Source organism: Nyctibius grandis, chromosome 8 (genome assembly GCF_013368605.1).
Source record: "Nyctibius grandis isolate bNycGra1 chromosome 8, bNycGra1.pri, whole genome shotgun sequence".
NCBI classification, from domain to species: domain Eukaryota; kingdom Metazoa; phylum Chordata; class Aves; order Nyctibiiformes; family Nyctibiidae; genus Nyctibius; species Nyctibius grandis.
Window position 1 is genome coordinate 31996230 of NC_090665.1, and position 12281 is coordinate 32008510.

At 61.1% G+C, this 12281-nt stretch overlaps 1 protein-coding gene across 1 annotated transcript; it reads left to right on the forward strand.

The window, feature by feature from the left end:
• Window positions 1-2719: 2719 nt before the first annotated feature.
• On the forward strand, window positions 2720-5658 carry BARHL2 (BarH like homeobox 2). The gene is made up of 3 exons (XM_068406970.1): window positions 2720-3302; window positions 4618-4843; window positions 5346-5658. The coding sequence occupies exons 1-3, from the start codon at window positions 2720-2722 to the stop codon at window positions 5656-5658; spliced, it is 1122 nt and encodes a 373-aa protein (XP_068263071.1).
• Window positions 5659-12281: the final 6623 nt, after the last annotated feature.

A 12281-nucleotide genomic window follows, 5' to 3' on the forward strand; every position in this document is an offset into this window, starting at 1 on the left:
GAGCTGCGAGGCTGCCGCTGAGCCAACGCGACCGTGCACCAAAACCCGAGTGGGGAGAAACCCATCCCAGGGCCGGGATGCTGCGCCCTGCCAGCCCCGAGCTGCTTTGCGGAGGGACCTCTTCCCTCCTCTGTCTGTGATGCCGAGACGAAGGCCACCCCTCGAAGCAGGCACCGGCTGGCAAGCCGGCACCCCCCGGCCCGGCACATGATACCCTGTCCATGCCTCTCGCCAGCCCCAGCCTCCATCGGGCCATTGATTAGCGCTCAAAGTGCCGCTCTAATTATCTGCCTGCTAATTAACGAGCGGGGCCCCGTCCGACTCCTCTGAGTGGCACCTTCGCTCATCGCTTTGATTCGGCTATTGCTGATTTATTGGGCGGGGGAGCTCCGTGGCTTTGCCCGCAGTCAGACGGGTGGGATGAGATGGAAAAGGGGGGTCAGCCAGCCAGGGGCTGCGGGGACACGAGGCTGCAGCTGTCCCGCATCCACCCCCGGCTTCAACAAGTGCAAGGGGAGTCCCGCAGCCCTCCGCGCCCGCGTAAGGTGCCAGCAGGAGATAGTAGGCCTTTTGCGTGCGATGCTCCCGCATAGGGCTGATCTGGCCTCTGGGAATCCGGACCTGCCCGCGGTCCCCGCCGGAGGAGCAGGAGAGGCCGGGGCTGCCGGCGCTGCGGGCTGCTGCGGGGCCCGGCCGGGAGCGGAGCAGCTGCCCCGGGCGGGCCTCACCGCCGCTTTCCCCCAGAATATTTCTGCACAATGGAGTCAAGGATTAAAAAAATAGGAAGAAGGAAATGAAATGTGTTCACTGTTCAGGAACATGACTTTAAGCCCTAAATCCCGATTCCGGGACGGGGCAGCGTATTGTGAGCTAAAGGATTATGCTGGTGTAACATACTACCCTGGATCCCGCATTCCCCTAGGGATAATTAGGACATACTTTTGGTAAATTGCAAGCGGAGACAGTTGGATGAATACGGCTGCCGTGGGCTGCTTCCCCGCTGCAGGAATCCTGCCTGTGCATTTGCAGATATTTAAATGTTTTTCCCTTTCTCCTGATTTTTCGTTTTGCTCCTCGGTTTCCCTCTTCAACTTTTGTCCACTTTTCCTCTCCTTGTTCCTTCAAGCGCCCCGATCTGTAGGGAGTGCTGGCAAGAGGTCACCTCGCCGTGCCTCCAACTCCGCTCGCACCGGGGCGGTGGCGCCCGCGCTGCCTCCAGCCCCGTCCCTGCCGCGCGCCCGTCGGGGACAACGGGGGCAGCCGCCATCGCCGCCCAGCGGACACGGGCGGCCCTGCACCTCCTCCGGGCCCGCCGCCTCCGTTCCCTCACTGGCCTCCGGGCGCAGCGCTGGCGCCTCGGCGCGAACCGTACGCCTGGCTGTCCCGCGGGGCAGCGGGCGGCGATGCGGAGCCGGCGGGGGGAGCAGGGGATGCTCGGTAGCAGCGGGCTGCCCGCGGGCAGGGTCTCCTGCCGTCGAAAAACTTCTGCCGAACTGCGGGAGTTGGGCCGGGACCTGCCTCGCCGCGGCGCCCAGCGAGGGCTGGTGCGCTTCGCGTGTGACAACGATGACCGGTGAATCCCAGGGAAGGCCCGGCAATTTTTAGCAGCGAGGACCCAGAAGCTCCTCGGCTCCCCCCACGAGGGAAGGCTGGCCCCAAGGCGTCGGAAGTGGAGCCGAAGGCCGCGGTACTCTCCTCATCGCCACCTCTCCTACCGGGGAGCGGCTCCTCATCCTGCACAGCTGCCCCGGGGCTGCGGCTTCTTACGTCGAACTCAACGCCCCGCAACGAGTTACCGGCTCACCGCGGCCCCCCGCGCCCACCGCGCTCCCCATGAGCTCCCCGCGCGCCCCCCGTAGTTCTGAGCGGGACGGCTTCCCCAGGAAACGAACCGCGGTGGGAAACGGTGTGGGGGCGCACCCGCACTGCCACCGCACCCGCGCAGCTTTGCACAGGGTCGAGAGGGGCATTCCCGGTAAGGGGCAGGCAGGAGGAGGAGGGTCTTAGAAGGGACCCTCGCAGATGTCTAAATCATTCATTACCACCTTTCTAATTATTCTGCTAATTAGGTCGACTTGCCATTCCATCGGGATTAATACGACGTCTTGTCACTGGCACTTCCCATTACTCTGGCATTCAACCACGGAACCGTCCCAGGAACACCGGGTGATGCTCTCCGGGGGATCCGATCCAGCGGATGGGGAACCGGGGCCCGACGGGGCGGTGGCGGCGGGGACGGGCGCGGGAGGGAGGGGGGGACGCCCCCCGCCCCCCCCCCGCCGCCGATTGGCTGCCTCCCGCTCTGCGTCAGCCCCCCCTCGGCCTTCAGCCAATGGGGGCGGGCAGCGGCGGCGGCAAAAGCCCGGGTTTATAATAAACGGCGCGGGGGCGGCGGCGGGGGTGTGGGAAACGCGGTGGCCGTGACGTCACGGGGGGAGTCGCCGCCGCCGCCGAGAGGAGCTCGGTGGGCACGGGCGGGCGCGCCGCAGTGGCCGGTGTCTGCCCCGCTCCGCGCCCGCAACTTCCCGCAACAAAGTTAGGTAGCGGCGAACCGGCTCGGTGGCGATGCGGTGCTCGGCGGGGGCCACGCGTTAGGGCCGACCGCGCCGCCGGTGCGTGGGTTGTGGTAACCTACTTCACCCCCTCCCTTCCCTTCCACCCACGGTGCGACTCCCGCGGACGCCCCCGGGGATGCGGGCGCGGCGCTAAGCGGTCCGCCATGGAGGGACCGAGCGGGTCCAGCTTCGGGATAGACACGATCCTGTCGGGCGGCAGCACCGGCAGCCCCGGAGTCATGAACGGAGACTTTCGCCCCCACGGCGACGGCCGGCCGGCGGATTTTAGGAGCCAGGCCACGCCGTCCCCCTGCTCGGAGATCGACACGGTGGGGACGGCGCCCTCGTCGCCCATCTCGGTGAGCATGGAGCACCCCGAGCCGCACCTGGGGGTGGCGGAGAGCCTCCCGCCGCCGCCGCCGCACCACCTCCACCTCGGCCCGCACCCGCCGCCGCCGCCGCCGAGTTTGCAGCCGTCGCCCCCGCAGCCGCCGCCGCCCCAGCTGGGCTCGGCCAGCTCCGGCCCCAGGACTTCCACCTCTTCTTTTTTAATTAAGGACATTTTGGGCGACAGCAAGCCGCTGGCAGCGTGTGCACCTTACAGTACCAGCGTCCCCTCTCCCCATCACACCCCCAAGCAGGAGGGCAGCGCGGCCCCGGAAAGCTTCAGGCCCAAACTCGAGCAGGAGGACGGCAAAGCCAAGCTCGACAAGCGCGACGACACGCAGGGCGACATCAAATGCCACGGTGAGTACGGCCCGGCCCGGCCCCGCACCGCCTCTGCCGCCGCGAAAACCGGGGCCGCGGCTCTCGGCCGCATCGGTGAAATGAAAATCGGGGGGACATCCGCGGTGGGAGCGGTCCGTTCTGCCGGGGCTTGTCGGTGATCCTCGCTATCGAGGGTTTAAGATCGGTAGGAAATTAAATCTTTTTTTTTTTTCCTTTCTGTCGGCCCTTCCTCCTCTTTTTTTTTATTTAGCTTCCTTGTTTTTAAGGAAATAGCCGGAGCAGTGGGATCGCATTGTAAACCAGAATGTATTTATTTTTAATGCAAATGCGCATAAATGATTCTCCTGCTTTCTAAGAACGGGAGGCTCAGCTGCACATACTGCCTTCAGCCTTTTAATTTTTGCTCATTCGATTTAAAATAAAAATAAGGGGAAAAAAATCCCACTTCCCCAACTTCCAATACCAAATAAACAAAAAACTTTTAATTAAAAATAAAATAATAAAAAAAACAGTCGGCCCGCAATAGGCAGCGGCAGGTTGGCGGGCTTTGTGCGTTTTGCAAAACACCCGGGTTTTGCCCGCGCCGGGATAGGAAGGTTCATTTTCCGTCTTTTTTTTTTTTTTTTTTAATTACGGATTTGGGGCTAATGGGGAAGCCCACGCCGTGCGGGGGTCGTAAATGAAAATAGCGATGTGTGCGTGGGGAAAGGAAGGGGAAGGAAGGAAAAGAGTGAGCAAAGGGGAGACAGGGAGAGGGGCTGTTTTCCCTGCGGTGCCGGCGGAGCTGCCCTCCCGCGCAGGTGGCCCAGCTCAGCCGAGAGGCGACAGGACACATTTTTCTAATTTTGCCCCGTTGAGATATTTCTACCAGGCTGAAGAGCAGCGAGACGCCCGGGTGTGCCGCTCATTCTGCTCTTTTAGTATTAGCATAAGAGCGCCCAAAACAGATGTACAGTCTGGTCTGGCCATTTTTGTGTGCACCAACCTCCCCAGTGGGTCAATTAGGGAGATTATTGTTCTTCCTGGGGGGAAGATCAAGGAGCGCCACAAACCCGGGCCCGAGCGGTCAGAACTGACATGTCGATTTCCCGGGATTTCGCGCCGGGGGGAGAGGGCGAGAAAATAACGAAAGCCGTGTAGCTGGCAAGGGGAGAGTGGAAATCCCGCCGTCCGCCGGACGGGCTCGCCGCTGCCGCCCCCCGCCGTATTTGACCGTTCCCCCCATGCCCCGGAGGAGCCCCCGGGGAGGGGGCGGCTTGTCGCGGTAACCGCGGCGGGGCGGGGGCCGAGCCGGTGTCCTGCCGGCCCTCACCGCGCCTCGGCTCGCTCGCAGGGACAAAGGAGGAGGGCGACCGGGAGATCAGCAGCAGCCGGGACAGTCCGCCGGTGCGGGCCAAGAAGCCGCGGAAGGCGCGGACCGCCTTCTCCGACCACCAGCTCAACCAGCTGGAGCGCAGCTTCGAGCGGCAGAAGTACCTGAGCGTGCAGGACCGCATGGACCTGGCCGCCGCCCTCAACCTCACCGATACGCAGGTGAAAACCTGGTACCAGAACCGCAGGTAAGGCGGGCCCCGGCGGGGCGGAGGCCCAGGGGCTCCCCGGAGGGCCGGCGGGCGCCGCTGTGCTTCTGCCCACGGGGCCCGGGGCGATGCGGGGAGCGCCCAGCGGCTGCCCCGCGCCCTCCCCGGTGGCGGGCTGGGGGGTCCGGCCCCTGTCGCCGCTGCCGTAATTTTCTGTCTCATTACATACGGTTGCAGCCACCCTAATTCTGTCGGAAACCATTAGCGTCACCGCGCCGCGATCTAACCGTGTGCCGTGGTTATTAATTTGGCCGGAGTCGCCGTGTGCATGTGCCGGGGGGTGCGACTGGAGCTGGGGGAACCCAGCACGGCCGGGGCGTCGCGCCGTGCGCGGGCCCGCGGGGAAGGTGCGCCCCGCCGGGGCCCCGGTGGTGTGGGGCCGTGCCGGGAGGGGCCCTGCTGCCGGCGGACCCCCGCGGAACCGGGCCGGGTGCCCCGTCGCGGCGCCCGCCCTGCAGCCGCCTCTTGTTTCCCCCGGCAGGACGAAGTGGAAGCGGCAGACGGCGGTGGGCCTGGAGCTGCTGGCCGAGGCCGGGAACTACTCGGCTCTGCAGAGGATGTTCCCCTCGCCCTATTTCTACCACCCCAGCCTGCTGGGCAGCATGGACAGCACGACGGCGGCCGCGGCGGCCGCGGCCATGTACAGCAGCATGTACCGGACTCCCCCCGCGCCGCACCCCCAACTCCAGCGGCCGCTTGTGCCGCGGGTGCTGATCCACGGGCTGGGGCCCGGCGGGCAGCCGGCCCTCAACCCCCTGGCCAACCCGATGCCCGGTACCCCGCACCCCCGGTGAAGCGACACCGCGGTCCCCGCAACGAGCCCTTTCCCTCCCCGTCCCCAAACAAGCCCCAGCACCGCAGAGGAGGAAGCGAGGGGAAGCCGAGGGGCAGGAGCTTCTGCAGGCAGCCACCGGCCACCGAGGGAGGCGATCAGTCAGAGCAGGGACTCTTGAACCGTGAACCCAGAGCCGAGCCCGTAAGTGAAACGACCACACGCGGGGGAAGGCGGGCAGAGCCGCGGGGCGACCCGCCGACCTCGGCTCCTGCGAGGCAGGACTTGGAGCTCGGAGAGAGAGAGGGACGGAGGGGGAGGAGGAGAGGGAGAGGGAGCCCGAGCCCGCCGGAGAGACTAACGGCTGCGGAGGACGGAGGGAATGAGAGCGCCTCGACCCCCGCCCGGTGGCGAAGACCGGGGAAACGGAGAACTTTGCACTGATTTTTCTCATGACCTTTTTTTTTTTTTATTATTGAAAAGTGGCATGCTCCCTAATGCTAACAGAATTGTACAGACCGAGTGCTGAGTGCTATATCATATTTATTATATGTTGTCAAAAAAAATCACTTCTATACGTTAGTTTAAAACGAACGAACGTGATTCTCCCCTCTCCCTTTTCATGTCTTTTTGGATTCAGTAAAATAAATACTTAGATGACAAAATATAGATTTTTTTTTGTGACTGAAAAATTACAGGGGAAAAAAAAAACCGAAAAAAAAAGAAATAAACTTTATCTTTTTTTAACAAACGTGGAAATTCAAGGTAGCTAATTTCCCGTGGACGATAATGCAAGAAATTTGGAGTAGAAAAGGCAAATGCCACTTTTTTTTAATTATTATTTTAAATTTTAGGCTCGTTGTTTCATAACCGGCGCTATTTTTCTCTAGCTGTATTTTAAAGGGAAAACAAATCCCCGCGCAGGCGTCGTGCCCCTCGCCGTTATTTTAAACACCTGGCCAGGGCGGTGGTGGGTTTCCCGGGAAGGCGGCGGGCGGCCCGGGCCGGCTCTGGCTCCGGGGGGGCCGCACTGGGCTTGGGGACGCGCCCCCAGCCCGGCAGCTGTCTCCGCACCGAGCTGGGACAGGCAGCGAGCGCCGGCCGTCGGGGTGAGTAATGAGGGGAAGCGGGCAGGGGGGTCCCGGCGGACACGGAGCCCCCGAGCCCCGCTGGCCTTTGATCTTTGTTGCTGCCCCCTCCCCTTCCCCTGGCAGGCAGTTTCCCTCCCGAGCGCCTCTCGGCCCAGTGCCGGCCCGGGCCGCCCGGCCGCCGGGTCCCGCGGGGGCAGAGCGGGCCGGAGAGGGGGTGCGGGTCGGGGCTGAGGGCTGTGACCCTCCACAGGGCTCCGGGGACGGCTCTGGCCCCAGCCTTTGGAGGTGAACACCCCCCCTGCGAAATTAGAAAGTTATACAGCAATTACCTATAAAACATTCATAAAGTCCAATATTGTCTTCTCCTCTGAGGATTTGGCTTGCTTTTTTTTCTCTCTCTCTTTTTTTTTTTTTGCTCGTGGGTTCCCTTTCTTTCGAGAGAGAGAAAAAAAAAGGAACGAAAAAAGAAAAAGAGAAGCCTCCGGGCACGTTTATTTGGGCTTTGCTAATTAACGAGCGGCTTGCTGATTTCTCTGCTAATAAATTCGCGTTAAAACCATATTGACCTCTGCCTTGATCTAACAAAAGGGGAGCGGGTCAGGAACGCCCACCTCGTTTTCTGTCCATGTTGCGGCGGCTGCTGACTGTTCCCCCGCGCCTCCGCCGCGACCCCCAAATTACCCTCGGCAGGAGCGACCGGGAGAGGGGCCCCGAGTGGCCAGGGCAGCCCGCCCGCCCTGCCTCGCAGCCGAGGTCTTCCCGGGAAACGCATCCTATCCGGGCTGGATAAGGAGGCAGGAAATTTGGGCTCTGTTAGGGCCCTTTCCTGAGTCTAAACAACTAATCCTAGGCTCTTTTCTCCTGAAGGGAGGCGATCCAGCTGGAAAAGCTGGTCCTAGCTCATTGTTCTTCTCGATGGCTAAATCGGGGCTCAGTTTTGCCTACACAAACTCGCTGAAGAGTAGTGAGAATAAGGAAGAAAAGTTCATGCAAAATAGATCAGTGTCTCCCAACTTCCCCCTCCCGGGCAGGGCCGGCCGCGGGGTGCCGGCCTGGGCAGGGGCTGGAGGCTCCCGGTGCTTGGGAACGGTGGCGGGCAGGGGCTTGCGGGCAGGAGAGCGAGCGAGGAGAGAGCGACTGGGCTGGGGGGCTGCCCCTGCCGTGTCGGACGGTGCCTAAGGCAGGGTCTGCCCGTGGGAGAGGAACCGCGACCTCCCGTGAAATGTATTTCCAGACCCAACTGGAAAGAGTGTGTGAGCGGGAAGGAAGTTTGGAGCAAGAATCGCTCTCTTTCACCCCCCCGCTTTCTCCATTTGGGAAGCGGGGCTGGAAATGTAAACCCTCCTTCGTTTGTCCCGTTCACCGTTTGCACTGGGGACAGGCTGTCCCTGAGGCTGACCAGTCGGGTCGTCCTTGCCACCCTGCAGGAAACGGCTCCGTTGCTTGTATAAAAAAAACCCAACCCCAGCACATGGGCACGCATTTCAGCGCGCTGCGGCAGGACAAAGGGCCGGGCTCCGCGGGGTCGCCTCCCCGCCGCCTCGCACGGCGCAGGACCGGGCACCGCTCGCGTTTCGGTGCCGTTGGGGGCCGTGCCTTTCCAGCCGCACCGTTCGGGTTCTGTCCCCTTTCCTCCCCAGACAGCTGCTTTCTTCGCAGCCGTCCCCAGACTTGGTGCCGAGCTGCTGAATCCCCGCAGTCCTGGCTCCCCTCCGCCCTCGCCCGGGTCGGAACCTCCTCTCGGCCCTGGAAGTGGATGTGAACAAATAAACCATCTGTTGCGAGAGGAGCGGGCTCTCTTAGCCTTAAACCGCGGGAAACACCGGCACCCGCCGGGAAAGACCTGGCTGTTGGGCCGCTGAGCGTGGAAGCAAACCGGGAGGCTGTAGAAGAGCGGTGTGTAAGCGAGGGGACGCGGTAGCCTCAGGGTAGCTGGGGGTGTTTGCCCTCTCCCCGCACCAGGCCATGTCCCGCAAGGAGCGGGGCGGCTCCGGCCCCGGAGGACGCGCGTTCCGAGACGGGCGGTGGCGGCCCCGCCGCCCTCAGCACCACGGACAGCTCCGGGCGGCGCGGGCTGGCCCGGCCCGGCCCGGCGCCCCGGGTCCCCCGCGTCCCGCCCCGGCGAGGCCGTCCTGCCTTGCCCGGGGCGGCAGAGCTCGGCCGGGCAGCAAGGGGAGAACTTCGTGGGCTCCTTCTCCGGCGCTTGCCGGCGGGCGGTGATTAAGATGGAGGAGGCTGAGACAGGCTCCCGCTGCCTTAGCACCGCCTGGCTCGTCTCAGCCACCCACCGCCCGGGGGAAGGCCCCTGTCCTGGGCCAGGCCCTTCGGTCTGAGAGCACGGAGTGGGATCTGCGTCCCGAGGACTTCGACCCGGGTGTTTGAGTGTTGTCCCCGCTCCAGCCAGCGGGGCGGAAAGCAGGACAGGGCTGCTCTGCTTCCGCCCCTGTCGCTCCGGATTGACACCGGCGCGGCCGCGGGGGGATGCAGGAGCCCCTATGGTAGCCTCTTCCACTGTCTCCCTTTGGTTTGTCTCTGCTGGGTCCTGGCTGCGTGTGTTGCAGGTGGGCACGACACGGGAGGCTCCTTCGGGGAGCCCCTTGCTTCGCTCAGGCAGGTTTGGGAGACTCCTTGCAGCCTCCAGTCCAGCTCCTGGCTAAGCCCTCCCGGAAGCAGAGCCGCAGGTAGGCTGCTCCGCCGCTCTTGACCGAAGAGCGGCATGCAGCAGTATGATAATGTTTAATTACTCCTCCCTCCCGGAGGATAAGCTTGGCCGTCATTAGAGAAGAAAGTGAGAAGGGGGACTTCGCTGGGCTGGGACACAGGGATGAGCATTGTATGTGCCGCTCCGAGGGTGCCTGCCCTGGCGCCGGGGTGGCAGCTAGGTGCTCCGAGACCTGAATCCGTTCTCCCAGTCGGGCATGAGAGCCCGGCTCAGCCGCTGCTGGAAACCATCAGGCAGCACCGACCGAAGTTCCCTGCCGCCCCGATTACTCTGGTCACGTTTGTACGGGCCAGCGGAGCCCGCGTGTAACGCCGTACTACTGCTCCGGCGCTGCCCATGGGTCCTACAGCTTCTACTGTTTCTTGTGCGGGTGGGCTTTTCACCTTTGTTATTTTCTTCCTTTCCAGAGTTTATCTTCCTCCAAATTCACACGATGCTTCTGTTCGAACGCACACTGTAAGTCGCCCTAAATCCTTATTGCAGCCCACCCAGCTCCAGCCCAGGGTAGAGTGCGTGCAGCCAGGCTGAGCTCACCTGTGGAAAGGGTAAACCCCTTCACAATGTTAGAAATATCTCCAGCCCAGGGGTGACGGGGATGAGCGGTGAATAACCGTTTCAGGTTGGAATTACACGGCTCCCTGCCCGCCTTTATTCCGTCCTGCTGCTAGGCCCACGTCTCCCGCCGGTGACACCACCGGGTTTCTTCCCCGATAGCCGCTTTAACGTGGAGCCCCGTTTGGGAGGAAAGGGGGGCACTGCAGACCTGACCTGCTGGGACGATCCTGCACCCTCGTTCCGCGGGAGGAGCCGCCTGCTCCGCCTCGGGGGCGGCATCGAAATGAGCCCCGCGGTCCCCGGCGGGGGGCAGCTGATGGGGCCGGAGACCTCCCGGGACCGGCATGGGACGGGGGGCGGGCGGGCGGCCCCCGAAGGCACCGCTCCCCGGAGCCCCCGTTTCGCGAAAAAGCGCCTGAACTTCATTCCTCCCTCGGGCTGCTCCCCGCTGTCGAAGGGGCCGCGGGGCAGCCGGAGCCAGCGCCTGTCCCTGTGTATTTCCAGCCGGAGAGCGGGTCCAGCGGAGCGCCCAGCGCGTTACAACTCCGTTTCCATATTCATATGCCCTATTTTTCACGAGCCGCTTCTATTAATGGAAGCGCACAAACGCCGGTCCTCAAAATTAGAGTATTTCAAAGGAACCCCAGGGAGGCGCTTTGCGCCGCCAGCCACGGATGCGGGGCGCGCCAGGACCCCCGGGGCTCCCCCGCCACCTCCCGCCCCGGCGGGCAGCCGCGCTCGGCCAGGGGCGCAGCCGCGGGTCCCGTCACGGCGGCTCCCGGCCTCCCCGGGCCGTGCCCCGCGGGACCGGCGCTGCAGGGGGGGGCAGCAGCCCCGCTCCCCTCCCTCCCTCCCGGCCTGGGCACACAGTTGTCCGAGGCTGTCGTGTTCCCTTGTCTCTGGGAGCCCGTGTAGGGCGCTTTAATTGACACATTTTCAAACCGAGGTAATGGTGGGGATGTCTTAGTAATTACCTTAATGAGATAACACCTTTCCTTCCCTCAACCTACTCATTATCACGCTGCTTGTTCAAATTCCAACTACAAAGAGCTAAACTTGTAAAAAAAAAAAAGACGGAGAGGGGACAGATCTGAAATTTTGTTGGAGGTCTCGTCCCCTTAAAACAAGCACCTTACATGGATCGTTAGTGTACGAAGAGAGAACTGTACCTGGTTCCAGGAAAGGTTGGCTAGATGTAAACTAAACATCTGGGGTACCCTTTAATTATTCTTGGTTGGCTTCTTTAGCTTGACCTGTAGGGATGCGAGGGTGTCAAAGTGATGAATTTTAAGATGTTGGGCTGTGAAGACGTGCAGCTGCAAGACTGATGGATTTAGGAAGGGAATGGTAACAAGGTTAGCTGCATGTGAAGTGTGAATTGAGATTTTTGCAAAGAGACTGTGATTGCAGATGGGCATAATGTTGTACCCTTGCATGAAATCTTGCTATTATTGTATAATGGTCAGACAGAGTGTGAAATGACTTATTACTTTACTTTTATTCTTTAATGAAGTTGGGTAGGGAAGGAGAACTACCAGGAAATCGATAGCGGTGGTGCACAGAAACTATATGACAGGTGTTGATACATTAAATATTTATTTAGCTTTTTGTTCCCCCTCCAAATATTCTGCTATTTCAGAATGCAAACAAAAATACAACTAGTGGATCTAGACAGTGAAGAAGATGCACAGAATGAGAGTGATATTTTCTTTGCCATCCTCACTTTCTGCAGTATACATGAAGTGGGCGTTTCTGTGTGGCAGTGCAGTGTATACATCTTCTATGTAACTACTAGACAGAAGTACCTAGATCCAGGCAGTGTGCACTCAGTTTCTACATAGGTTTTCAGCTGTTCAATGTGTGTCTCTGTGCTAGACCTTGACACATGTGTGCAGTGATTTGTACGCTGTTAAGACTCCGTGTAAATTCAAGTGGCCTTTTTTCCAGCTTTACGTGCATGTGAAAATACCTCTCGCTTCCTTCTGTACCAAGCACAGGTGTCCACATGGGCAGTATCACTCTAAAAACATGCAGGACGACATCTGCCTCTGACTTTTGCACAGCAGCACGTGGGTATGTCTGGGGAATCTAGCACAGGTGGGCAGCTTCACCGACATCTTATCACTCGCTTCACATGCAGTCAGGGTAGAACATCTATTACCAGAACTCATGATTCAGTTGTGCAGCCACATTGATTTTTATGAATATGCAGTGAGGAAAAGGAACTGGAGCTGCTCCCTCAGGATGCTGTTCTAAAAAAGAGGATTCCCCAGGTGA